At 40.6% G+C, this 27,379-nt stretch overlaps 1 protein-coding gene across 2 annotated transcripts in view; it reads left to right on the plus strand.

The window, feature by feature from the left end:
* Nucleotides 1-27,379, plus strand: part of epas1b (endothelial PAS domain protein 1b) — a 79,749-nt gene that overhangs the window by 12,928 nt on the left and 39,442 nt on the right. The window contains exons 2-4 of one of the 2 annotated variants that reach the window (XM_034208806.1): nt 14,283-14,473; nt 22,980-23,128; nt 24,090-24,177. In XM_034208806.1, coding sequence (XP_034064697.1) covers nt 14,283-14,473; nt 22,980-23,128; nt 24,090-24,177 — 428 coding nt within the window. The remainder of the gene's footprint in view (nt 1-14,282; nt 14,474-22,979; nt 23,129-24,089; nt 24,178-27,379) is intronic. The other variant, XM_034208807.1, reaches the window with a different exon arrangement.

Below are 27,379 nucleotides of genomic sequence, written 5' to 3' on the forward strand. Positions count from 1 at the left end.
AATAAAAATGGTGCAAGAAGTCTATATACACGTGGATAGAATATGATATACAAGAACAGAATGTAAAATTAAATATTGTACAGTTAGACAAAATTAAATACGGTTTATTACGGTGATAACTATTTAGATGAATAAGTAAATTGACAAACAGATGTTTATCGAGGTGTTTAGCAGTCTTTGTTATTTTCTGATATCCTTTCACAGCTAAGCGATGTTTGTGCAGATTCAGGATTATGAGAAGTAGCTCGTCTTAAATGACTTTTCTCCCGGGTGTTAAAGTGTCTCTGAGTGTGCCGAGCAGAACAAAGGGCCATATCTCAGCTTTTACATCTCTCTCTGGCAGCAGCAGGAACCGCAGCTATGATTCATACCAGGCTTTGTTTTCCCCCTAACCCTCGTTTGATCCATGTTTTCATCACGCTGCAAAACGCCTGCGGTCATTATGTTTACTTCTTGGACGCTATTTTGGATATTTGAGCGTTTAAATAAACAAGTTTAAGAGCCTAAGTTGTCATTGTTTGGCTCGTGCACGACATTACTCACTGTGTGTGTGTGTGTGTGTGTGTGTGGTGTGTGTGTGTGTTGTGTGTGGTGTGTGTGTGGTGTGTGTGTGTGTGTGTGTGTGTGTGTGTGTGTGTGTGTGTGTGTGTGGTGTGTGTGGTGTGTGTGGTGTGTGTGTGTGTGTGTGTGTGTGTGTTGTGTGTGTGTGTGTGTGTAGACACTGTTGTGGTCACATATCTGCAGTAGAAATGGTGTGTGTGTCACTGAGTGTGTTTTTGTGTGTGTGAGAAATATTAGGAACACTACTTATGAACTCCTGATAGACATGAGACTTTATTGATAGGAAAACCTGCCTTTCAAATATAAATAACATACATATTACGGTACTTAGAAGTATATTTATAGGAAGAACGGAAGCTGTGTTCACTTAAAGCTGTTGGAAAAGGTGTTGGTTTGAATAGGAACATTTTTAAAGTTGTCTTGTAATATTTTTCTGAGAATCTGTGCCATACCATATGACCCGTTTCTAATAAGGAGTTGGGTTTGTAACTGCTGCTTCAGGAAGAGGTTATTTTTAACGGCACTTCAGGGAGTTGTGGCATCAGTTTTGTGAGATAATAACCTCATTTACTTCAGTAAACCGTTGAAATGAACCCTCAAACTGAACAGATTCACGATGAAAGTGCCGTCTTGTTCCAGTGATACTGAACTGATATTTTATCTCACTAACCAACGGCCCTAAAAAGGGAAATAAGTCCGTCCTAGAAAAGCCTCTCAAGTGATTTTGGGTTTGTTTGATAAGGGTCCAGCTCTCATTGGGACGGGTTGGACGCCCGGCTGTGTTTCTTCCACATGGCTGGATCACATGAACTCAGTCCCCTCTCACACAGACTGTTGTGTCTGCAGAGAACAAGACAACTGAGGTGAACTTTATTCACACCACACCTTTTCCATCGGACGCCACTAACTGCGTCACAATGGAGAAAACTGAAACAATATGAGAGCTAAACAAAGGCAGGACTGGTTGAATTGTTCATGTAACTTATGCAGCCCTGACCCTTTTCCAGTTCCAGTAAAAACTAAAAGTCTTAGATCTTCTGGTTTAGTTTGAGCTGCAGGTAAACATGGATTTAGAAATGCATGCACAGCTACACTGCGACTAAGGGATAGTTTTAGAGCATCCATCCTCTGTTAGTGGCTGCAGGATAACATGTGAACATAGCCTGTGTGACTTTGTGTGTATAAGCACTTTAGGTTGCCTTTTGGTCACATTTGGTTTGCTTGAACGTCTTATACCCAAATAAATGTACCGTAATTTTTGGACTATAAGCCGCAGCAGCTAAATTGAATGATGTGTACACATATAAGCCGCACTGGACTATAAGCCGCAGGTGTTTTAATGTTTAATTACCGTATGTAAGGGTTCGTGCACAGAGGGGATTGTCGGGAAAGAGATGGCTGTTTGAGGAAGCTCCCATTTATTAACATTTCAACAAACAAGTTGCATATTTGCATAACGTATTCAAGTGTTACCATGTAGTGCAATAGTAGCTAGAACATGTACTGTGCTGTGTAAACTGTACTGTATCACATAGCGTTTCAGACACACACACCTTTCAACTTTCAAACTTAAACGGTGCGCTCCCTGCGCACGTACCGGCAGTGATCTACAGCAGTGGTTTTCAACCAGTGGTACGGGGACCACCAGTGGTCCTTGAGGGAGTGCTAGGGGTTCCCCAGCAAAATTAGTTAATAGCGTCACAATCATTTAACCACTTAGCTTTGGCTATTTTTGAAAAACCTTGAAAAAGTGTGCACATCTTTGAGTATTTATATTTTTTAAAGCGAAAATTAACTGATATCTTTGCTTCTGGGGGTCCCTGGCACAACATATTTTCAATTGGGGGTCCGCGGCCAAATGTGTATCAATTTAGGGGTCCTTGGCATGAAAAAGGTTGAAAACCACTGATCTACATTATAGCCTACAGTAGTGCCATAACAAAAAACAAAGCTTACAGCGCTTGACGAGGCAATATCAATGGCTAAATTAAATAAAGTGCCTGTAACACGACAGTAAGCGCGTAAGCCTAAAGTTGCAGTAACACGGCTGCTTAAAATATACGGTAATCAGCCTCCCAGAAAAGTTATTAATCCTCGTCTTCATCTTTTAGGCTAAGGTGCAGTACACGGCTGTAACCAGAAAAGTCAAGTCATTAATTCTCATCTTCGTCTTCTTCCTGCGTACTAAAACCACCAAAGTCCTCATCTTCAGTGTCGGAAACGAACAGGCTCAGGGTGGCTTCGTCAGCCACTCTCCTCTCTCCTTCGTTGTCGCTCTCAAAACCAACGAACTCCTCTTCGTCACTGTCGGAATCGAACAGCCTCTGAAGGGCCTCAGCTGTGGCGGCGTCCTCCTCTTCATCACGCAGCAGTCCAGCCTTTCGGAACCCGTTGGTGATCGTGGATGTTTTGACACTCCTCCACGCTGTCAGGATCCACTCGCAAACTTGAGCGAAAGTTGCTTTTCGCATGCGACCAGTTTTGGTGAATGATTTATCGCCGCTAGTCATCAACGCCTCCCACTGAACGCGTAGTGCCACTTTGAACGCACGATTGACACTGATGTCGAGTGGCTGCAGATGCTTGGTTGTGCCCCCAGGAATCACAGCTGGAATTGAGTTTGTGCTCTTGATGGCTGCTTTCACAGAATCTGTTAGGGCCCTCATGCTGTCCAAAACGAGCAAAGCTTCTTTTTGGCGAAAGAATCCTCCAGGGCGCTTGACGTAGCACTCATTCAGCCACTCCTTCATTACACTTTCCATCGTCCACCCTTTCTTGTTGACTTTAAAGGAGATGCCGTTCGGGATCTTTTCTTTTGGCATTGTAATCCGCTTAAAAATCACCATTGGCGGAAGCTTTAATCCAGATGCTGTGCAGCCAAGAACACAAGTGAAATTCGTTCTCTCGTGGCCAGTGGTTCTCAACGTGATGGACGATTCACCTTTCTTGTTAACAGTCCTAGTGAGAGGCAGGTCAAACGTCAAAGGCACTTCATCCATATTTATGATCTGGTCCGGTCCGATGGAATATTCCTCTATCTTTCTTTGTGTGAATTCGCCGAAGTTTGTTATTTTTTCCTGGTAGGAGGGAGGGAGTTGCTGACACACAGTCGTCCGCGCCCTGATGGACAGTCCCTTTCGTCTCATAAATCTGAAACACCAGGATGGTCCACCTCTAACATTTTCCATTTTCTTTTTTTTTTTTTTTAATTCTTTATTTATTTGGGGTCACATTATTTTATAATACAAGTACAGTTTTTCAAATCATATGTTTTTAGAGACCCAAAAGTGACAAATGAAATAGCAAACAAAATTAGTCAAAATAAAATAAAAACGAAAAAGTACACAGGGGTTGTTTGAAATAGCAAATGTCTACACATGTACATATGCATTCATATCAACATGCATATATGCATACAATACACACACACATACATGTGGCCATACATACACATCTATATACATTCAATCGGTGTATAGGAACAGTCAAACAAGGGATGGTCGTCTTTGGGATATGTAAATTCTCCACTTTTTCCATATTTCCTCAAATGTGTTTTCCTGTAGCCTCATTGAGAATGTGATTCTTTCCATGATATAGATTTCATGGATTTTGTCATACCAGTTGTCAAGAGAGGGGATGTCTGCTTTGAGCCATTTTCTAGTTATTGCTTTTTTTGCTGCAACAGTAAGAATTCCAAATAATTGTTTTGTTTTTAAGTTTGAGGGGATTGAATGTACGAGCCCAAATAGAAATTCATCCCAGTTTAATGGGATTTTTTCCTGTAGTATTATTTCAATTTCTACATGGATCTTTTGCCAAAAAGTTACTATTAAAGGGCAAGTCCAAAACAAATGGTAGTGATGTGCTAACTGAGAACCACATTTCCTCCAGCATCTGGGGGGCCCTAGCTGATGTGATGACTGGGCAGGGCTGAAAAAATACCTGCTCAGCATCTTCCAACTAAACATTCTGTAGGTGCCTGAGCTAGAGATCTTCCATTGAAAAGTACAGTAGCTTGTCCAAACTTCGTCAGGGATGGTTTTTTTTGTTTCGTTTTCCCATTTGTGTTTTATATAGAAAGTATTTTCCTTTTTAATATCTTGAAGAGCTTGGTAAAGTTTGGAGATTACTTTCATCCCTGTGTCTGATGTGTATGCACTGGTGAAAACTATTAATAAAGGGTTTTCAAGGGCCTTCTGGCTGTCTGACAGGGAACTATTTAAGTAATGGCGTACCTGTAGAAATCTAAAAAAATCACCGTTATTCAACCCATATCGTTTTTTTAATGTTTGAAAATCAAACATAGTTCCTTTGCTGAAAAATGTGCAATATGAAGTAAGGCCATGTTTGGCCCAGCCTTTAAATGTTGTATCTAGCTTGCTTGGGGTGAAATCAAGATCATGTGAGCACCATCTTAATATCTTCATTTCCTCCAGAAAGTCACTCCTGGTGATGGCCCTCAGCCATAGTTTTAAAGAGAGGTTGATCCAGCGGTTATCTTTTTCCAGTAAGTTTTTAATATGTTTTTTATCCCCTAACCTTGCCTCGATTGGTACTTCTCCTGATACATTATTCTCAATTTCTTTCCATCTAGCTCTGTAGTCTGGCTTGCACCAGCAGAACAAGCTTCTTAATTGGGCTGATATATAGTAGTCCTTCAAGCAGGGGAGCGCTACTCCTCCCTTGTTTTTTGCTAGTTGAAGAGTACAGAATCTAATCCTTGGTTTCTTCCCTTGCCAAATGTACCTTGATATGGTTTTATCCCATTCGTTAAACTGCTTGTCTGTGATTTCAATTGGTAGATTCTGGAAAAGGTATAAAAGTCTAGGTAGGATGTTCATTTTCACTGATTCTATTCGAGATTCAAAGCTCAGCACTGGGATCAAGTTCCATCTATTTATGTCTTCTTTTATTTTCTGATTTAGAGGGTTGAAATTTAGTGTATACAAGTCCTCTGAATCTTTAGAGATGTTTACTCCCAGATATTTTAAGTGGTCCAGTTCCCAATTAAGAACAATGGTCGAGTTTATATGTTGGCTTGGCTTGTAATTAAAGCTCAGTATTTGGGTTTTTGTTATATTGAGTTTGTACCCTGAGACAGAACTATAAGTATCCAAAAAGGTCAGTAAACTCAAGAATGATTCATCTGGGTTTGACAGGTATATTAATATATCATCAGCAAATAATGATAATTTATGTTCCTGGCCATATACTTTTATGCCGGTAATATTGTTATTTTGAGTAACCCCCAAACTCAGAGCTTCGATATAAATTGCGAATAACAGAGGGCTAATTGGACATCCCTGTCGTGTCCCTCTCTCAAGGTTGAAAGAATTTGATATGGCTCCATTTATTTTTATTCTTGCATAAGGGTTGTCGTACAATGCTTGAACAGTATTAATAAATGTCTTGTGAAAGCCAAACTTTTCAAGAACTTGGTATAGGAATTTCCAATTAACTCGATCGAAGGCTTTTTCTGCATCAAGGCTCAAAAGTACTGCCTGGAGTTTGTTTTTGGATATATGTTCAACTATATGTAGAGTTCTGCGGATATTATCTTGAGTTTGCCGTTGTTTGATAAATCCTGTCTGATCTAGATTTATTATCCGAGGGAGGATTTCTTCGAGTCTTTTTGCCAAAATGTGGGTAAAGATCTTATAGTCTTGATTTAGCACACTTATTGGACGATAACTTCCACAGTCACATTTGTCTTTCCCTTCCTTTGGTATCAGGGAGATTACTGCTTCGCCCCATGAGGGGGGAGCTATACCTGTCTGAAGCACGTGGTTAAAAGCATCCCTCATTGTTGGGATCAGTAGATCCATCATTTCCCTGTACCATTCAGAAGGGAAACCATCTGGGCCTGGGGCTTTATTGGGTTTTAAATCAGCGATTGCCTTTTCGATTTCTTTTCCCGTAATTTCTCTAATTAAATTGTGATTTTGCTCATCCCTCACTTTAGGAAAAGTGATCAAGTCAAGGAAACTCCTGATGTTGGTTTTATCTATTTTAGGCTGTGTGTATAGGTTTTTATAGAAACAGACAAACGTTTGTTGTATGTCTTTTAGATTACTATGTATAATACTTGTTTCAGGGTCTTTTATTTTGTAAATTGTGTTTTCTACCTGTTGTTTTTTTAGTTTGTAAGCCAATAGTTTTGCTGATTTACCTCCTACCTCATAGTAACTTTGTTTTAGAAAGATCATTTTATTTTTAATGTCGTTAGAGAGGATTTCATGGAGTTCGTTCTTTTTTTTATCTATTTCCATTTTAGTTTTTGTATTTAGGGTTTTCTTATGTATATTTTCTAGATGTTTTAGTTCTGTTTGAAGCTGATTTGTTTTCTCTTTTCTTTTCTTATTTATGTTTGAGGAATAGCCAATTATTTTTCCTCTTAGGACAGCTTTACATGCATCCCACAAGATTATTGGGGACACTTCTCCATTGTCATTGTCGTTCAGATAATCTTTTATATCGGTCCTGATTTGAGGCCTAATTTGGTTAAGAATTCCTGTGTTCAATCTCCAGATTGTGCTTTTCCTTTCTAGTCCTAGATTTAGTGCCATGGAGACCGGGGCATGGTCTGATAAGTCCATGGTCCCTATACTGCAATTTTGGACCCTGTAAAAATCTTTCTGATACATAAACAGATAATCGAGCCTTGAATATACTGAGTGTGGGTGTGAGTAAAAGGTAAAATCTTTCGTAGACGGATTTAGGTCTCGCCATATATCTGAGAGCCCTAGGTCTCCCAAGATCAATGTAATGTTCTTGGTGATTTTTTTCCCTCCTGAGGGAAGGGGTTTTGATGTATCTAAAGTTGGGTTAAGTCTAACATTGAAATCTCCCCCACAAATTAGAATTCCTTGGGCCTCCAATGTTATTATTTCAAAAATGTGTTTGTAAAATGACCATTCAGATCCCGGGGGGGCATATACATTCAGGAGGGTAACTAAAGTACCCTCCAAATTTCCCCGAATCAGTACATATCTCCCATCTTTGTCCTTTTTTTCACATGTGCATTCAAAGTTTAATTTACTGGAGATTAAGATTGTTACGCCCCTCCTGGATCCCTTTCTGTATGAGGATGAATATGAACTGAAGTTCCACTTTTTAAGTTTTTGGTGTTCCTGTTCTGTTAGATGAGTCTCCTGAAGGAGGGCTATTTCAACTCCATCTCTTTTTAATTTTGACATGACTTTATTCCTTTTAATTGGGTTTCCCAGACCGTTCACATTGTATGTAATTACTTTAATTGACCCTTTACTCTGCATGCTGATTATTTGCCTTTATTTTAAATCCATGAGTTCCTACATTTAAATCATTTCCAACATCCCCTGTTGTATATATAACATTAATAAAATACAAAACTATAACCAAAAAAAATGTAACAGAATAATATCCACAAACATAAATGACATTGACTTCCAGATTTAAGGCCACATATTGTGCCTTGGAGTGTTGGAATGTGGAGGGAAAGTCTCTTCCTCTTAGTGATGGAAGGGGGCCCTCTTCAGCCCTTAAGCTGATACATAGGTCCATAAAATACAGAGGGTAGCAAACCGACCCAAAATGTGCCCACATGTGCCCGTGATATAAGCGTTCTATTCAGTTTGATCTCAACCTTTGGGTAGAGAGGAAAATAATAATAGTAAAGGCAAGGAGGAAGGAAGAAAAAAGAAAATAGTCTCAGTGCTACTTATCAGGTATCCCGATGTCGAAAGCTTCGAAGCCGTTCCTTGAAGTGTAACTTGGAGCTCGGGTGCAGTTGATCTCCTCGCTTTCTGCTGGGTTCCCAGGTCAGCCGGTTAATCTGGTCCATTAACGAGCTTGGGTTCTGCAGGACAGTCACTGGTATCCCTCTCTTCACCATGTCTGCTGTTGCCTCCTCAGCCGAGTTGTAGACCACTGGATTGTCCTCATAGAACACTTTTAATCTGGCCGGGAATGGGCTCTGGAATCTTATGTTTCTTTCCTTAAGTGCCGATTTGGCTTCCGCATACTGCCTTCTCCTTCTCTGCAATTCAGGTGCGTAATCGTGGTCCACGTTGACCTTTTTTTCTTTGAAATAAAAACCCTTTTTCTGCCAGGCTTTTTTGATTACGTCTTCTTTCATTTTAAAATTTGAGAATTTCACCACCAGTGATCTCGGTGAGGCCTCTGCCGGAGGTTTGGGGCCGAGCGCACGGTGCGCCCTCTCGATCTGTAGCGTAGAGGGGGTCAGTTCCAGGCCTTTAACTAGTAGCTCTTCCACAAAAGCGATCACAGATGTCGACATGGCTTCTGCACCTTCCTCTACTCCGTAGATCCTTATGTTCTCGCGCCGTGTTCGTCCCTCCAGGTCCGTCAGTTTAGCCTCGGTCTGTACCTGTAGCTTCACTAGGCCTGTCACCACCTCTTCCCATGACTGGATCCTGGTCTCCGCTGCGTCAATTCGTTCCTCTGCTTCCTCCATTCTTTTGTTAATTTTATTGATGTCTTCCTTTATTCCATTGAGTTGTTGGCAGGAGTCTTTTCTAAAGTCTCGCAGCTCTTTTAGAATTAAACTCATATTAGCCTCCCCGCTGTGATCTGCGTCATCTGGCTGCTTGTCATCATCCATGCTGTTGCTTGCTTGAGACAGCTGATCGATTTCTTCCTCGTCGTGCTTTTTACTTTGGGTATTGATTTTCTTTCCCTTTCTGGACATTTTTCGTTAGTCCGATATTTCCCCGTTGATTTAAAAGCTCTCAGAGAGTTGGATTGCGTTGTTCGGACAGTGTTTTTAGATATTTTGGGTCGGGAGCGTGTTGCTCTATGCTTCCATCTCTGTGTCGGACCGGAAGCCGTCCGGACATTTTCCATTTTCATTTCGGTGGCGACTGTTTTGGCCTTCAGTCGGATCTGCACGGTGGAAACACCTCGGCCGTCTGCTCTCTGTGTGTTCACCCAATCTTCAAGAAAGTCTTCAAGTTCGGGCCATCTGCTTTTATTACCTCTGAAAGCTTTTTTTGACTTTTTGCATTGAGACAGTTCTTCCCGCTGGCGTCTCCAACGTCTCACCATTGACTCATTGATGCCAAGGGTACGTGCAGCAGCAGCTCTATTTCCTTCTTTTCTGCATTGAATGAAGAATGACTTTCAACACTTAATCAATTATTACATTACATTGCTTTTAGCTGACGCTTTTATCCAAAGCAACTTACAATAAGTACGTTCGACCAACAAAATACAAACTTGAGGAAAACAGAATCATAAAGTACATCAGGTTTCATAGAGCAAAAACATTTCAAGTGCTACTCAACTGGCTTTAGATAAGCCAGTCCTTTATTAGTATAAAAGTGCTTCGTTAATCGTTCTAACGCTCGAAGTGGAGTCGAAAGAGATGAGTTTTCAGTTTGCGCCGGAAGGTGTGCAAGCTATCTGCTGTCCTGATGTCAATGGGGAGCTCATTCCACCATCTTGGAGCCAGGATAGCAAACCCACGTGTTTTTGCTGATGGGAACTTGGGTCCCCCTCGCAGCGAGGGCGCAGCGAGTCGTTTGGCTGATGCAGAGCGTAGTGCACGCGCTGGGGTGTACGGTTTAACCATATCCTGGCTGTAGGAAGGGCCAGATCCATTCGCAGCATGGTACGCAAGTACCAGTGTCTTGAAGTGGATTCTAGCAGTTACCGGAAGCCAGTGAAGGGAGCGGAGGAGCGGAGTGGTGTGGGAGAATTTAGGAAGGTTGAAGACCAGACGAGCCGCTGCATTCTGGATGAGCTGCAGAGGTCGGATGGCACATGCAGGTAGACCAGCCAGGAGGGAGTTGCAGTAGTCTAGGCGTGAGATGACGAGAGCCTGGACCAGAACCTGAGTCGCTTTCTGTGTCAGCTGGGGACGCATCCTCCTGATTATTATCACAATATTGATTGACCAATGTGTGTGTGTGTGTGTGTGTGTGTGTGTGTGTGTGTGTGTGTGTGTGTGTGTGTGTGTGTGTGTGTGTGTGTGTGTGTGTGTGTGTGTGTGTGTGTGTGTGTGTGGTGTGTGTGTGTGTGTGTGTGTGTTGTGTGTGTGTGTGTGTGTGTGTGTGTGTGTGTGTGTGTGTGTGTGTGTGTGTGTGTGTGTGTGTGTGTGTGTGTGTGTGTGTGTGTGTGTGTGTGTGTGTGTGTGTGTGTGTGTGTGTGTGTGTGTGTGTGTGTGTGTGTGTGTGTGTGTGTGTGTGTGGTGTGGTGTGTGTGTGTGTGTGTGTGTGTGTGTGTGTGTGTGTGTGTGTGTGTGTGTGTGTGTGTGTGTGTGTGTGTGTGTGTGTGTGTGTGTGTGTGTGTGGGGTCAGCGAGTACGTCAGATGAAGCGCTGCGACTCTCATTGTTTTGTATCCTGAAAGTGTCTGCTGGGACCTGCAGTAACAACAATGCCCCCCCAGACAATCAAAGGCACGTTTATTTATATAGCACCTTTCAACACAAGACAATTCAAAGTGCTTTACAAAAAATGAAAGACATTAAGAAAATGGCATTTAAAATCAGTCATTAAAAAGAAAAGCCAATAAAATAAACATTAAAAGAAAAAGTACATGGATAAAAGTTACAGTGCAGTCTAAGATGTGAATAGTTCAATTAAAAGCAGCGACAAAAAGAAAAGTCTTCTTGCTGGATTTGAAAGTAGTCAGAGTTGCAGCGGACCTGCAGGTTTCTGGGAGTTTGTTCCAGATGTTTGGAGCATAATAACTGAACGCTGCTTCTCCATGTTTAGTTCTGACTCTGGGGACAGAAAGCTGACCAGTCCCTGAAGACCTGAGAGATCTGGATGGTTCATAATTTAGCAGGAGGTCAGAAATGTATTTTGGGCCTAAACCATTCAGTGCTTTATAAACCAGCAGCAGTATTTAGAAATCTATTCTTTGACACACAGGAAGCCAGTGTAAAGACTTCAGAACAGGAAGTGATGTGATCCACTTTCTTAGTGTTAGTGAGGACTCGAGCAGCGGCGTTCTGAATCAGCTGCAGCTTCCTAATAGATGTTTTAGTGAGACCTGTGAAGACACCATTGCAGTAGTCCAGTCTACTGAAGATAAAAGCATGGACAAGTTTTTCCAAATCCTGCTGTGACATTAGTCTTTTAATCCTAGATATGTTCTTTAGGTGATAGTAGGCTGATTTAGTAACAGTTTTAATGTGACTGTTGAAACTCAGGTCAGAGTCCATGACTACACCTAGATTTCTGGCTCTATCTGTTGTTTTGAACATTGCAGACTGAAGCTCAGCGCTAACTTTTATACGTTCTGCCTTGGCTCCAAAAACCATTACCTCAGTTTAATCTTTGTTTAATTGGAGAAAGTTCTGACACATCCAGTCATTGATTTGTTCAATGCACTTACTCAGTGTTTGAATTGGAGCATAGTCTCCTGGTGAAATTGTTACGTAAATGTGTGTCATCTGCATAGCTATGGTAACTTATTTTGTTGTTCTTCATTATCTGAGCCAGTGGTAGCATGTAGATGTTAAAGAGAAGAGGCCCCAGGATGGAGCCTTGAGGAACCCCACATGTCATATTTGTCAACTCAGATGTGTATTTACCTATAGAAACAAAGTTGTTTCTGTCCTTTAAGTAGGATTCAAACCAATTCAGAACTGTTTCCGAAAGTCCCACCCAGTTTTCCAGTCGGTCTAGTAATATGCTGTGGTCAACAGTGTCAAACGCAGCACTGAGATCTAATAATACTAACACTGAAGTTCTGCCACTGTCTGTGTTTAAGTGGATGTCATTAAAGACCTTTACAAGAGCAGTCTCAGTGCTGTGGTTTGGACGAAAGCCTGACTGGAACACATCGAAACAGTTATTTAAATGCAAGAAATTACTCAAAGAGTGACACACAGACACACACACACACACACACACACACACACACACACACACACACACACACACACACACACACACACACACACACACACACACACAGAGAGAGAGAGATAGATAAGGTAATCGTGTTTCTTGTTAATTGTCTGCTATCGTCTCCTTAATGTGTTTCAATTGGAAGCTTCTGTGGGTTCTGGATTAAAGCCAGAAGGGAAACTGATTTAAAAATCTGTGTAGTGTCTCTACTTTAAAGAGTCCTCTCCTGCTGATGTTCAGGTGTATATCAGTATGTAGTGTATTTACTTTAAAGAGTCCTCTCCTGCTGATGTTCAGGTGTATATCAGTATGTAGTGTCTCTACTTTAAAGAGTCCTCTCCTGCTGATGTTCAGGTGTATATCAGTATGTAGTGTCTCTACTTTAAAGAGTCCTCTCCTGCTGATGTTCAGGTGTATATCAGTATGTAGTGTCTCTACTTTAAAGAGTCCTCTCCTGCTGATGTTCAGGTGTATATCAGTATGTAGTGTCTCTACTTTAAAGAGTCCTCTCCTGCTGATGTGCAGGTGTATATCAGTATGTAGTGTCTCTACTTTAAAGAGTCCTCTCCTGCTGATGTTCAGGTGTATATCAGTATGTAGTGTCTCTACTTTAAAGAGTCCTCTACTGCTGATGTTCAGGTGTATATCAGTATGTAGTGTCTCTACTTTAAAGAGTCCTCTCCTGCTGATGTTCAGGTGTATATCAGTATGTAGTGTCTCTACTTTAAAGAGTCCTCTCCTGCTGATGTTCAGGTGTATATCAGTAGGTAGTGTCTCTACTTTAAAGAGTCCTCTCCTGCTGATGTTCAGGTGTATATCAGCATGTAGTGTCTCTACTTTAAAGAGTCCTCTCCTGCTGATGTTCAGGTGTATATCAGTATGTAGTGTCTCTACTTTAAAGAGACATAGGGCCTCTTTAAAATGATATTTCTGTCCTTTATCCTCTCCTATTCCTTTAGTAAGCTAATTAACGGCATAAACCTTTTCATCTTGTGACGTTATTGTTTTGGCAATTGAACAACGGGATTAATCTGAGGAAATGAAAATAAAGACCGCACACATCTTTAAATGGCTGTCCAATTTAAGATTTAGAAAATGGTCTTCTATTAATATCCTCATGTTTAGCGTCTCTGCTCCGACACGTAGCTTCCTCGTTGTTTTGAAGTGTAAATAAGGTTTAGTACAATAGCACTCAGTTGTGAGGATTAGATTGATTGTTTTGTGTGTTTCTGGTGATGGAAGAGAGGGACATTATGAAGAAGTTGTCCTTAAATGTCTTCATGCTAATGTGTGTTTTCATAATGTGGTGTTTTTCAGAAATGCAGGTGTGAAATGTCTGCAGTTTAATAAATGGCAAACCGTGTCAGTGAGACTCCATCAAACAACACTTCCTTTCATTTGTTCTGAGGAGCGTTTTGTGGTTTTAACTTGTGGCTGAACTCCAGTGGAACTAACGGTCACACGCTTCCAATCACATGGAGATTTATGAGACATAAGCGACCACAAAGCGGCTGTCAAAAATCAAAGTGTGTGTGTGAACAGGAGGAATGATACACGCAGGACAACATTGTTAAATTGTCCAGAGCAGCAGTTATCTAAAGATGCTCTAGTTACGTTGTGAAGCTCTCCTTTTATTGAGGATTGTTTCCATATTTCATTTAGGTTTTTCTATAAAACATCAAATTAAAGCAGCTGTCCTCTAAAAAAAACTTAAAACATTGTACTTTTCTTAATTTAAAATCTATCTATTTTGATGAAATGGACTGATGAGATAAGTTTGACTCAGTATTCCTAGTGGAAGATGTGGAGTAGACAAGCAAGGTGTCTGTCCTCTGAAACTTGTCCCTGTATTCTGGGTCAGGAGCAGTTCGGAGCGTCGTAAGGAGAAGTCTCGCGACGCGGCTCGCTGCCGGAGGAGCAAAGAGACGGAGGTGTTCTACGAGCTGGCCAATCAGCTGCCTCTCCCTCACAGCGTCAGCTCCCACCTGGACAAGGCCTCCATCATGAGGCTGGCCATCAGCTTCCTGAGGACCCACAAGGTGCTGAACACAGGTAGGAACACACACACACACACACAGACACACACACTAACATACACACACATTCACTAACTCACTCAAACACACCACACACACACCACACATTCACACAGACACACACACACACACAGACACACACACTAACATACACACACATTCACTAACTCACTCACTCAAACACACACACACACACACACACACACAGACACACACACTAACATACACACACATTCACTAACTCACTCAAACACACACCACACACTCACTCACATACAGACACACATTCACACACACACACACACACACACACACACACACACACACACACACACTAACATACACACACATTCACTAACTCACTCAAACACACACCACACACTCACTCACTCACTCACATACAGACACACAATCACACACACACACACACACACACACACACACACACACACACACACAAACACCACACTTGCAAACTGATGTCAGGTGCAATTAGGTGTGTGTGTGTGTGTGTGTGTGTTGCTGTGGATGGGTGTCGTGTGTGTGTGTGCTGATGGTGTGTGGTGTGTGTGTGATGTTGTGTGTTGTGTTTGTGTGTTTGTGTGTGCTGTGTGTGGTCGCTGTGTGTGTGTGTGTGTGTGTGGTGTTGTGTGCTGTGATTGTGTGATGTGTGTGTGTCTGTGTGTGTGTGGTGTGTGATGTGTGTGTGTGTGAGTGTGTAGTGTGTGTGTGTGTTTGTGTGTTGTGTGTGTACTTGTGTGGTGTGTGTGTTTGTGTGTGTGTGTGTGTGTGTGTGACTAATGTTCCAGTAAAAGGGGAAACTATTTGTCGGGGTCTTTTCTCCTCACTTGTCCTCCGTCCTCTCGTCTCGTTTAAATTCAGAAACACAGGAAGCTCGACGGAGAGGCAGACCTATTGTTCTGAAATTCCTCCGCCGTCTCCAAATGAGATCAGAGAAAGACTCAATCAACCAACGTCAGCGACGTCAGAAAAAGACCTGATTGTTTCTAACATCATTAAATGTCCCCATGGGTCAAAATCAAGTCACATCCGTCTGCTTTTTGACGGACTTTCATTCGCCCACTTGCTTTAGTCTCTGATTATTATCTTCTAATAAACTGCTGCTCATTGTTTGTCTGGGGAAGCAGTGATGCACAAAACAAAACTTCCCGAAACAACGGCGACCGCCACTTCCTATTTCTTTTGTTTGCCCATAAATCATAAAAACAAATGACTATTTCTTTATTTAGCATATTTTAATACGTTAAGCTCCGACAGGTTTTCAGTTCAAAAGTGTAATGTTGTCCCTCTCCTGTTCTATAGGTTTTAGTGCATGTAAATGGTCTGCAAAGGCTAAAATCCCTAAGTTTAACTCTCAAAATAGTCTCGTAGAAATACCACGTGTGAAGAAAAGAAATAGAAATCTAGAAAGTGTATATATTTAAATATGCACAGCTCCAACCAAGAAACTACTCTATGTTCACTTATCTTGTTGTGCAAATAACTCCTCCGTCACTTTATTTGGCCTCAGGGAACTTTTGGGGTTTAAATAAAAGTTTCGAACGTGTACATTCATCTGAACTCTACATATGTCTTATCATAAAAGTTACATTTGAATTAAAACAAAAGTATTTTGATAAAAGTCTTAAAGGTCCCTATTATACAGTTTGTCATCAATATATCACAGCTCTCAGATATATCCAGAGCCTGTCTCTGATTGGCTGAAACACCAAACAGATCATTGCAGCATTACCCATAATCCCCTCTGTTTCAGCCCTGTTTCCAAAGTGCTGATTCTCTGTGTGTTACTTTAGATGAAAACAAGGAGCCCCTCCCCACGCCCCTCTGAGAGAGATTTGGTTACAAAGAACTCAATGGTGCTCTAGAGGAGATTCAGGTGATAAGGTGTGTGTGTGTGTGGGGGGGGGTTACCTTGGTTGCTGATTGGCTAATGGTTACACAAGACAAAACATCGTTATGACATCATAAAGTGGCCAAAATCTGATCAGCTCATTTTCAGACAGGTTTTTATAGAAATGGATCAAAAAGAGAGAGAATCTTTGTTCCTGAAACTTTCAGAGTCTCTTTCCACAGAGGAGACACATGTTGATGTAGAAGAGAATGAGAGAGGGGACACATGTTGATGTAGAAGAGACATGAAGAAGAGGGGACACATGTTGATGTAGAAGAGACATGAAGAAGAGGGGACACATGTTGATGTAGAAGAGACAATGAAGAAGAGGGGACACATGTTGATGTAGAAGAGACATGAAGAAGAGGGGACACATGTTGATGTAGAAGAGACATGAAGAAGAGGGGGACACATGTTGATGTAGAAGAGACATGAAGAAGAGGGGACACATGTTGATGTAGAAGAGACATGAAGAAGAGGGGACACATGTTGATGTAGAAGAGACATGAAGAAGAGGGGACACATGTTGATGTAGAAGAGAAATGAAGAAGAGGGGACACATGTTGATGTAGAAGAGACATGAAGAAGAGGGGACACATGTTGATGAAGAAGAGACATGAAGAACAGGGGACACATGTTGATGTAGAAGAGACATGAAGAAGAGGGGACACATGTTGATGTAGAAGAGACATGAAGAAGAGGGGACACATGTTGATGTAGAAGAGACATGAAGAACAGGGGACACATGTTGATGTAGAAGAGACATGAAGAAGAGGGGACACATGTTGATGTAGAAGAGACATGAAGAAGAGGGGACACATGTTGATGTAGAAGAGACATGAAGAAGAGGGGACACATGTTGATGTAGAAGAGACATGAGGAAGTGGATTTATAAGAACACGGAGACCCCTCTCTGAACTGTTTTTATAATTTGGGTGATTTTCAAATAGAGCTTTTTTAATTCCTGGAAATGTTTCAGTGTCCATCTCTTCACACGATGAAGACACTTTATTTATCCCCTCATTTTAATCAGCCAATCACACGGCGTTTTATCACAGCTTCACAAAAGTCACATCCCCACAACACATTAAGTGTGAGGAAGAAGAGGGAGGAAGGGGAAGGAGGACTCTTTAAAGTAAGAAGTGTAATCGCCTACACATTTAATGTATATGTTATTCTTTCATAAAAATAGATACAAAATAGGTCTCTTTAAAATAAGGGATCAACATAAACCAGAGATCTTAGAGAGGAAGAGGAGAGAAGGAGTGCATAGGGAGGAGGGTTTAAGGAGATGAGGGAAGGAAGGCAGTGGGTGAGTGAAGAGAAAAGGCTTTAAGGTCATAATTCTGAAAAAGTCAGAAATATGAAATAAAATAGTCAGAATTCACGGGGCGGAGATGCAGCGGCAGATATATGTTATCGGGCCGTTCTGATGGCTCCGGGTTGATGCTGGCTTCCCCCTGCAGCCATAACACCCTGCTGCAGTGGTGCCACACACACACACACACACTCACACACACACACACACACACACACACAGTTTTCCATTTAAACTTACGCATCATTCTTCCAACCATTTTCCTGATGGCTAATCTACAAGATTCATCATATTTAAGCATCATTTCTGTGTGTGTGTGTGTGTGTGTGTGTGTGTGTGTGTGTGTGTGTGTGTGTGTGTGTGTGTGTGTGTGTGTGTGTGTGTGTGTGTGTGTGTGTGTGTGTGTGTGTGTGTGTGTGTGTGTGTGTGTGTGTGTGTGTGTGTGTGTGTGTGTGTGTGTGTGTGTGTGTGTGTGTGTGTGTGTGTGTGTGTGTGTGTGTGTGTGTGTGTGTGTGTGTGTGTGTGTGTTAAGCGCGGGAAGCCATTATGAGTGTTGTTCACGCTGTAATTTGTCGGGGTCGGGGATCAGGAGCGGCCTGAGACGCAGGAAGAAGCTCTGGTTTGTTTTGGCCCCGAGCCAAAGCTTCAAGAAGGAAAACAAGCTTAATTTGTGCACACACACACTGTACAAACACACACACACACACACACACACACACACACACACACACTGTACAAAACACACACACACACACACACACTGTACAAACACACACACACTGTACACACACACACACACACACACACACACACACTGTACAAACACACACACACACACACACACTGTACAAACACACACACTGTACAAACACACACACACTCTACACACACACACACACACACACACACACACACACACACCAGAGAAGACAAACGTCCACACATCCTTTACTCAAGTAGAAGTACAGATACTCGTTTAAAAATACTCTGGTAAAAGTAGAAGTACTGACTAAACTTCTTTACTCAAGTCAAAGTAAAGAGGCTTTGAAATGTACTTCAGTAAAAAGTACCCATAACTAGCAGCTGTTTTAAAGAGTACCTGACCTCCCTTTATATTAATAGAACAATAATGTCATTGTTAGCTAATGAATGTTTCCATGCTGAACAACGGCAACATGACAACGTTTCCATTGGTCCCTCTTCTTTAGAGAAGACCAGGAAATGATGGATACACGGATCGTGTTCAAATCAATAGGCACGCAATGACTCTAAAGAATAATGATCACGCATCAAACACACATTCAGACTAAGGAACCAGCTGTTTGGAAAATGAGAGAAGTAGAAAGTACAGGTATTTGGGTTCAACATGTAAGAAGTAGAAAGTACAGGTATTTGAGTTCAACATGTGAGAAGTAGAAAGTACAGGTATTTGAGTTCAACATGTAAGAAGTAGAAAGTACAGGTATTTGAGTTCAACATGTGAGAAGTAGAAAGTACAGGTATTTGAGTTCAACATGTGAGAAGTAGAAAGTACAGGTATTTGGGTTCAACATGAGAGAAGTAGAAAGTACAGGTATTTGAGTTCAACATGTAAGAAGTAGAAAGTACAGGTATTTGAGTTCAACATGTAAGAAGTAGAAAGTACAGGTATTTGAGTTCAACATGTGAGAAGTAGAAAGTACAGGTATTTGAGTTCAACATGTAAGAAGTAGAAAGTACAGGTATTTGTGTTCAACATGTGAGAAGTAGAGAGTACAGGTATTTGAGTTCAACATGTGAGAAGTAGAAAGTACAGGTATTTGAGTTCAACATGTAAGAAGTAGAGAGTACAGGTATTTGAGTTCAACATGTGAGAAGTAGAAAGTACAGGTATTTGAGTTCAACATGTAAGAAGTAGAGAGTACAGGTATTTGAGTTCAACATGTGAGAAGTAGAAAGTACAGGTATTTGAGTTCAACATGTGAAAAGTAGAAAGTACAGGTATTTGTGTTCAACATGTAAGAAGTAGAAAGTACAGGTATTTGAGTTCAACATGTAAGAAGTAGAAAGTACAGGTATTTGGGTTCAACATGTAAGAAGTAGAAAGTACAGGTATTTGAGTTCAACATGTAAGAAGTAGAAAGTACAGGTATTTGAGTTCAACATGTAAGAAGTAGAAAGTACAGGTATTTGGGTTAACATGTAAGAAGTAGAAAGTACAGGTATTTGAGTTCAACATGTAAGAAGTAGAAAGTACAGGTATTTGGGTTCAACATGTAAGAAGTAGAAAGTACAGGTATTTGAGTTCAACATGTAAGAAGTAGAAAGTACAGGTATTTGAGTTCAACATGTAAGAAGTAGAAAGTACAGGTATTTGGGTTCAACATGTAAGAAGTAGAAAGTACAGGTATTTGGGTTCAACATGTAAGAAGTAGAAAGTACAGGTATTTGAGTTCAACATGTAAGAAGTAGAAAGTACAGGTATTTGAGTTCAACATGTAAGAAGTAGAAAGTACAGGTATTTGGGTTCAACATGTAAGAAGTAGAAAGTACAGGTATTTGAGTTCAACATGTAAGAAGTAGAAAGTACAGGTATTTGAGTTCAACATGTAAGAAATAGAAAGTACAGGTATTTGGGTTCAACATGTAAGAAGTAGAAAGTACAGGTATTTGAGTTCAACATGTGAAAAGTAGAAAGTACAGGTATTTGTGTTCAATATGTAAGAAGTAGAAAGTACAGGTATTTGAGTTCAACATGTAAGAAGTAGAAAGTACAGGTATTTGGGTTCACATGTAAGAAGTAGAAAGTACAGGTATTTGAGTTCAACATGTGAGAAGTAGAAAGTACAGGTATTTGAGTTCAACATGTAAGAAGTAGAAAGTACAGGTATTTGAGTTCAACATGTGAGAAGTAGAAAGTACAGGTATTTGAGTTCAACATGTAAGAAGTAGAAAGTACAGGTATTTGTGTTCAACATGTGAGAAGTAGAAAGTACAGGTATTTGAGTTCAACATGTAAGAAGTAGAAAGTACAGGTATTTGAGTTCAACATGTAAGAAGTAGAAAGTACAGGTATTTGAGTTCAACATGTGAGAAGTAGAAAGTACAGGTATTTGTGTTCAACATGTAAGAAGTAGAAAGTACAGGTATTTGGGTTCAACATGTAAGAAGTAGAAAGTACAGGTATTTGAGTTCAACATGTAAGAAGTAGAAAGTACAGGTATTTGAGTTCAACATGTAAGAAGTAGAAAGTACAGGTATTTGAGTTCAACATGTAAGAAGTAGAAAGTACAGGTATTTGAGTTCAACATGTAAGAAGTAGAAAGTACAAGTATTTGGGTTCAACATGTAAGAAGTAGAAAGTACAGGTATTTGAGTTCAACATGTGAGAAGTAGAAAGTACAGGTATTTGAGTTCAACATGTAAGAAGTAGAAAGTACAGGTATTTGGGTTCAACATGTGAGAAGTAGAAAGTACAGGTATTTGAGTTCAACATGTGAGAAGTAGAAAGTACAGGTATTTGGGTTCAACATGTAAGAAGTAGAAAGTATAGGTATTTGAGTTCAACATGTAAGAAGTAGAAAGTACAGGTATTTGTGTTCAACATGTGAGAAGTAGAAAGTACAGGTATTTGAGTTAACATGTGAGAAGTAGAAAGTACAGGTATTTGAGTTAACATGTGAGAAGTAGAAAGTACAGGTATTTGAGTTCAACATGTAAGAAGTAGAAAGTACAGGTATTTGTGTTCAACATGTAAGAAGTAGAAAGTACAGGTATTTGTGTTCAACATGTAAGAAGTAGAAAGTACAGGTATTTGTGTTCAACATGTAAGAAGTAGAAAGTACAGGTATTTGTGTTCAACATGTGAGAAGTAGAAAGTACAGGTATTTGTGTTCAACATGTAAGAAGTAGAAAGTACAGGTATTTGAGTTTAACATGTGAGAAGTAGAAAGTACAGGTATTTGAGTTCAACATGTGAGAAGTAGAAAGTACAGGTATTTGAGTTCAACATGTAAGAAGTAGAAAGTACAGGTATTTGGGTTCAACATGTAAGAAGTAGAAAGTACAGGTATTTGAGTTCAACATGTAAGAAGTAGAAAGTACAGGTATTTGAGTTTAACATGTAAGAAGTAGAAAGTACAGGTATTTGAGTTCAACATGTAAGAAGTAGAAAGTACAGGTATTTGAGTTCAACATGTAAGAAGTAGAAAGTACAGGTATTTGAGTTCAACATGTGAGAAGTAGAAAGTACTGGTATTTGTGTTCAACATGTAAGAAGTAGAAAGTACAGGTATTTGAGTTCAACATGTAAGAAGTAGAAAGTACAGGTATTTGAGTTCAACATGTAAGAAGTAGAAAGTACAGGTATTTGAGTTCAACATGTAAGAAGTAGAAAGTACAGGTATTTGTGTTCAACATGTAAGAAGTAGAAAGTACAGGTATTTGAGTTCAACATGTAAGAAGTAGAAAGTACAGGTATTTGTGTTCAACATGTGAGAAGTAGAAAGTACAGGTATTTGAGTTCAACATGTGAGAAGTAGAAAGTACAGGTATTTGAGTTCAACATGTGAGAAGTAGAAAGTACAGGTATTTGAGTTCAACATGTAAGAAGTAGAAAGTACAGGTATTTGTGTTCAACATGTAAGAAGTAGAAAGTACAGGTATTTGAGTTCAACATGTAAGAAGTAGAAAGTACAGGTATTTGAGTTCAACATGTAAGAAGTAGAAAGTACAGGTATTTGAGTTCAACATGTGAGAAGTAGAAAGTACAGGTATTTGAGTTCAACATGTAAGAAGTAGAAAGTACAGGTATTTGAGTTCAACATGTGAGAAGTAGAAAGTACAGGTATTTGAGTTCAACATGTAAGAAGTAGAAAGTACAGGTATTTGAGTTCAACATGTAAGAAGTAGAAAGTACAGGTATTTGGGTTCAACATGTAAGAAGTAGAAAGTACAGGTATTTGGGTTCAACATGTGAGAAGTAGAAAGTACAGGTATTTTGGTTCAACATGTAAGAAGTAGAAAGTACAGGTATTTGGGTTCAACATGTAAGAAGTAGAAAGTACAGGTATTTGAGTTCAACATGTAAGAAGTAGAAAGTACAGGTATTTGTGTTCAACATGTAAGAAGTAGAAAGTACAGGTATTTGTGTTTAACATGTGAGAAGTAGAAAGTAAAAAGTAGTGGAGTAAAGTACTGATACCAGAATCATGTACAGTACAGTAACAAAGTATTTGTACTCCAATACTTCCCACCTCTGAAACACACACACACACACACACATCTATAATCCGCCTTGTTGTGTGTGTGCAGGCTGCAGCAGCGTTAGAGACAGCGAGGAGGACGGACAGATGGACAGTTTGTACCTGAAGTCTCTGGAGGGCTTCATCACCGTGGTAACGTCCGACGGGGACATGATATTCCTGTCGGAGAACATCAACAAGTTCATGGGGCTCACGCAGGTACAAATATTAAATTACAGCGGGATGAGAGGAGACTTTCCAATCAACTTGAGTCAGTTCACTTTAAACGTCTGACAGTCTGTGGGGTTTGTTTTTTAGCATGTCATTAAATTAAACATATGTTTCAATATATTTGAGTTTGCAAATGGATGTTTTTTTATATAGTTTTCCAGCCGTTTAATCGAATTCATCAAGACCTTATGTTTTCTTCCTTTACCAGTGAGGCAGGAAAGAAGAACAAATTATTCTTAAAAAAATCCGAAATTCTGATAAAAGTCAGAAATATTAAAGATATTTCTTTTTTCAGAAATAAGGACAAAAGTCAAAACTCTGAAAAAAGTCTGAAATTTAGAAATTATGAAAAAGTAAAGAAAGTTAGAAAAATTAAGAAATTCTGAAATTCGTAGAAAAGTCTTACAAATCATACAAATCTGAAATATGATGAATAAGTTTCACTTTTTTCAGAAATACGAGAAAAAAAATCAGAATTCCGGAAAAAGTCAGAAAGAAAGTCAGAAATATTAAAGAAAAAGTCAGGATTCTGAGAAAAAAGTTGGAATTTTGAGAAAAAAATCTGAAATTCCTAGAAACGTCTTAAAGGTCAGAATTCAGAAAAACTCAATCAAATCTGAAAAAAAGTCAGAAAAGTTCAAATATGGCAAAAAAGTCAGAATTATGAAAAAAGTCAGAATTCCAAGAAGTCATAAAAGTTAGAATATTGAAAAAATAAATCTAAATTCAGAAAAAAAGTCCAGATTCTGAGAAAAAAAATATTCTTACATTTTCTTATTTCACAAATATATAGTTTTGATTCGTCAGGTGGACCTCACTGAAACAGCAGAAACAGGTCAAAAAGTCAGAACATTAGAGTTATGAAAAAAGTCATTAAAAAGTTGGAATTGTGAGAGAAAAAAAAGTCATACTTTGTCTTATTTTTTCATATTTCTCAATTTCTTTTCAGGTGGACATCACTGGTCAGAGCATCTTTGACTTCACCCACCCATGTGACCACGAGGAGATCAGAGAGAATCTCAACCTGAAGACGTCCGGTCAGCACTCTATATATTCTTCTATACGCTCAAGTTTGAAAATTGATGTTTTCCTGCCCTTTACTTTAAGACCTACATAAGTACCCTGTCCAGTCTTCTTTCTTCAGTTAGTCAGAAACAGATTCCATAGAGCATTTAAAGAAACTAAATGGTATTTAAACGGTCATTTTGTGCAGGAAGTTTCCCTTTAACCTGTTAAGCCCCATAGCCCCACTCCTCAATGGTAACGTGTAGGTGGATTTAGGAACGTCCCCTCGATTCTATTGGCTCTAACGGTTAAAAAGAGGTGTCAATCATCAAGATCGACCGATGGGTTCCAGAGACATGGAAAATCCACCCAAATGACCCCAGAAGTGGGTTCTTTTGCTAAACCTCTCTAAAAAGGTCAAATTTCACTTGTTTTGCATCAATCTTGAAACAGGGTACTTATTATATGTTATAGTGTGGATTCCTAAAGTATTTAGTCTACTAACCCATCATCCAAGGGTGGTTTCCACTATAAGTAATGTGTTTTTTTTTGGACGGACACTATTTTAAATTGTTTTACCATGTTCAATCTGAATTTACTTTAAAATAAAAACATCTATATTGATTCTGACTATTCTACATCCAACTCACAGGTTTATCATTGCTTTGAGAAAAAAGATGATTCATTTTCCCCTTTTAGAAGATATGGTCATTTGTTCTGGGAATGTCATTTTCGAGCCTGAGGCCTGAAAAACAGGCCCGGGGCTTAACAGGTTAGTGTTACCTGTTGGTGGCTCTTCAGGATACTTCCTCTGGGACCATGCATATTCTTCTATACACTCACATTTGAAAATGGATGTTTTAATTTAGTTTCCCGGCCATTTACTCTAATCCATCAAGACCGTTCCCAGTTTTCTTTCTTCAGTGAGGCAGAAACAGATTTCATAGAGCATTTAAAGACACTACATGGTATTTAAACGGTCATTTTGTGCTGGAAGTTTCCCTTTAACTCTCCTAACAGTGTTGACCTGTTGGTGGCTCTTCAGGATACCTCCTAACAGTGTTGACCTGTTGGTGGCTCTTCAGGATACCTCCTAACAGTGTTGACCTGTTGGTGGCTCTTCAGGATACCTCCTAACAGTGTTGACCTGTTGGTGGCTCTTCAGGATACCTACTAACAGTGTTGACCTGTTGGTGGCTCTTCAGGATACCTCCTAACAGTGTTGACCTGTTGGTGGCTCTTCAGGATACCTCCTAACAGTGTTGACCTGTTGGTGGCTCTTCAGGATACCTCCTAACAGTGTTGACCTGTTGGTGGCTCTTCAGGATACCTCCTAACAGTGTTGACCTGTTGGTGGCTCTTCAGGATACCTCCTAACAGTGTTGACCTGTTGGTGGCTCTTCAGGATACCTCCTAACAGTGTTGACCTGTTGGTGGCTCTTCAGGATACCTCCTAACAGTGTTGACCTGCTGGTGGCTCTTCAGGATACCTCCTAACAGTGCTGACCTGTTGGTGGCTCTTCAGGATACCTCCCAACAGTGTTGACCTGTTGGTGGCTCTTCACGATACCTACTAACAGTGTTGACCTGTTGGTGGCTCTTCAGGATACCTACTAACAGTGTTGACCTGTTGGTGGCTCTTCAGGATACCTACTAACAGTGTTGACCTGTTGGTGGCTCTTCAGGATACCTCCTAACAGTGTTGACCTGTTGGTGGCTCTTCAGGATACCTCCTAACAGTGTTGACCTGTTGGTGGCTCTTCAGGATACCTCCTAACAGTGTTGACCTGTTGGTGCTCTTCAGGATACCTCCTAACAGTGTTGACCTGTTGGTGGCTCTTCAGGATACCTCCTAACAGTGTTGACCTGTTGGTGGCTCTTCAGGATACCTCCCTAACAGTGTTGACCTGTTGGTGGCTCTTCAGGATACCTCCTAACAGTGTTGACCTGTTGGTGGCTCTTCAGGATACCTCCTAACAGTGTTGACCTGTTGGGTGGCTCTTCAGGATACCTACTAACAGTGTTGACCTGTTGGTGGCTCTTCAGGATACCTCCTAACAGTGTTGACCTGTTTGGTGGCTCTTCAGGATACCTCCTAACAGTGTTGACCTGTTGGTGGCTCTTCAGGATACCTACTAACAGTGTTGACCTGTTGGTGGCTCTTCAGGACCTGTTGGTGGCTCTTCAGGATACCTCCCAACAGTGTTGACCTGTTGGTGGCTCTTCAGGATACCTCCTAACAGTGTTGACCTGTTGGTGCTCTTCAGGATACCTCCTAACAGTGTTGACCTGTTGGTGCTCTTCAGGATACCTACTAACAGTGTTGACCTGTTGGTGGCTCTTCAGGATACCTCCTAACAGTGTTGACCTGTTGGTGGCTCTTCAGGATACCTCCTAACAGTGTTGACCTGTTGGTGGCTCTTCAGGATACCTCCTAACAGTGTTGACCTGTTGGTGGCTCTTCAGGATACCTCCTAACAGTGTTGACCTGTTGGTGGCTCTTCAGGATACCTCCTAACAGTGTTGACCTGGTTGGTGGCTCTTCAGGATACCTCCTAACAGTGTTGACCTGTTGGTGGCTCTTCAGGATACCTCCTAACAGTGTTGACCTGTTGGTGGCTCTTCAGGATACCTCCTAAACAGTGTTGACCTGTTGGTGGCTCTTCAGGATACCTCCTAACAGTGTTGACCTGTTGGTGGCTCTTCAGGATACCTCCTAACAGTGTTGACCTGTTGGTGGCTCTTCAGGATACCTCCTAACAGTGTTGACCTGTTGGTGGCTCTTCAGGATACCTCCTCTGGGGACCATGCATATCCACAGAAAGCTGTAGAAAAACCCTGTCCGCACTTGTCTCATCTTATTATTGACTTATCCAAGTATTCGATGGACCCCGTGATGTCCGCAGAGCCTCCAGGGAGTTGCATGTAATCTTTGGATAGTAAATATCTATAATGTCTGGCATATTCCAGCACTCATGTACAGCGTAAGGGCCCCTATATTATCTTTCAGAGACCCCCCCCCCCCCCCCCCCCACCACCAGCAATCAGCACCCTTTCTTGTGTTTGTGGAAAGAAATGAACCCAAGGAAAATAAAACATGCATGTCTGGTGTTACAATCTGTCTCGTGAACAAGTGTCCAGAACAAACACGGGAACAGAGGGTCAGAGACCGTATAGAGGGGAGTCTAAAGACTGTGTGTGTGTGTGTGTGTGTGTGTGTGTGTGTGTGTGTGT

The sequence above is a fragment of the Gymnodraco acuticeps genome, unplaced genomic scaffold (assembly GCF_902827175.1).
Source record: "Gymnodraco acuticeps unplaced genomic scaffold, fGymAcu1.1, whole genome shotgun sequence".
NCBI classification, from domain to species: domain Eukaryota; kingdom Metazoa; phylum Chordata; class Actinopteri; order Perciformes; family Bathydraconidae; genus Gymnodraco; species Gymnodraco acuticeps.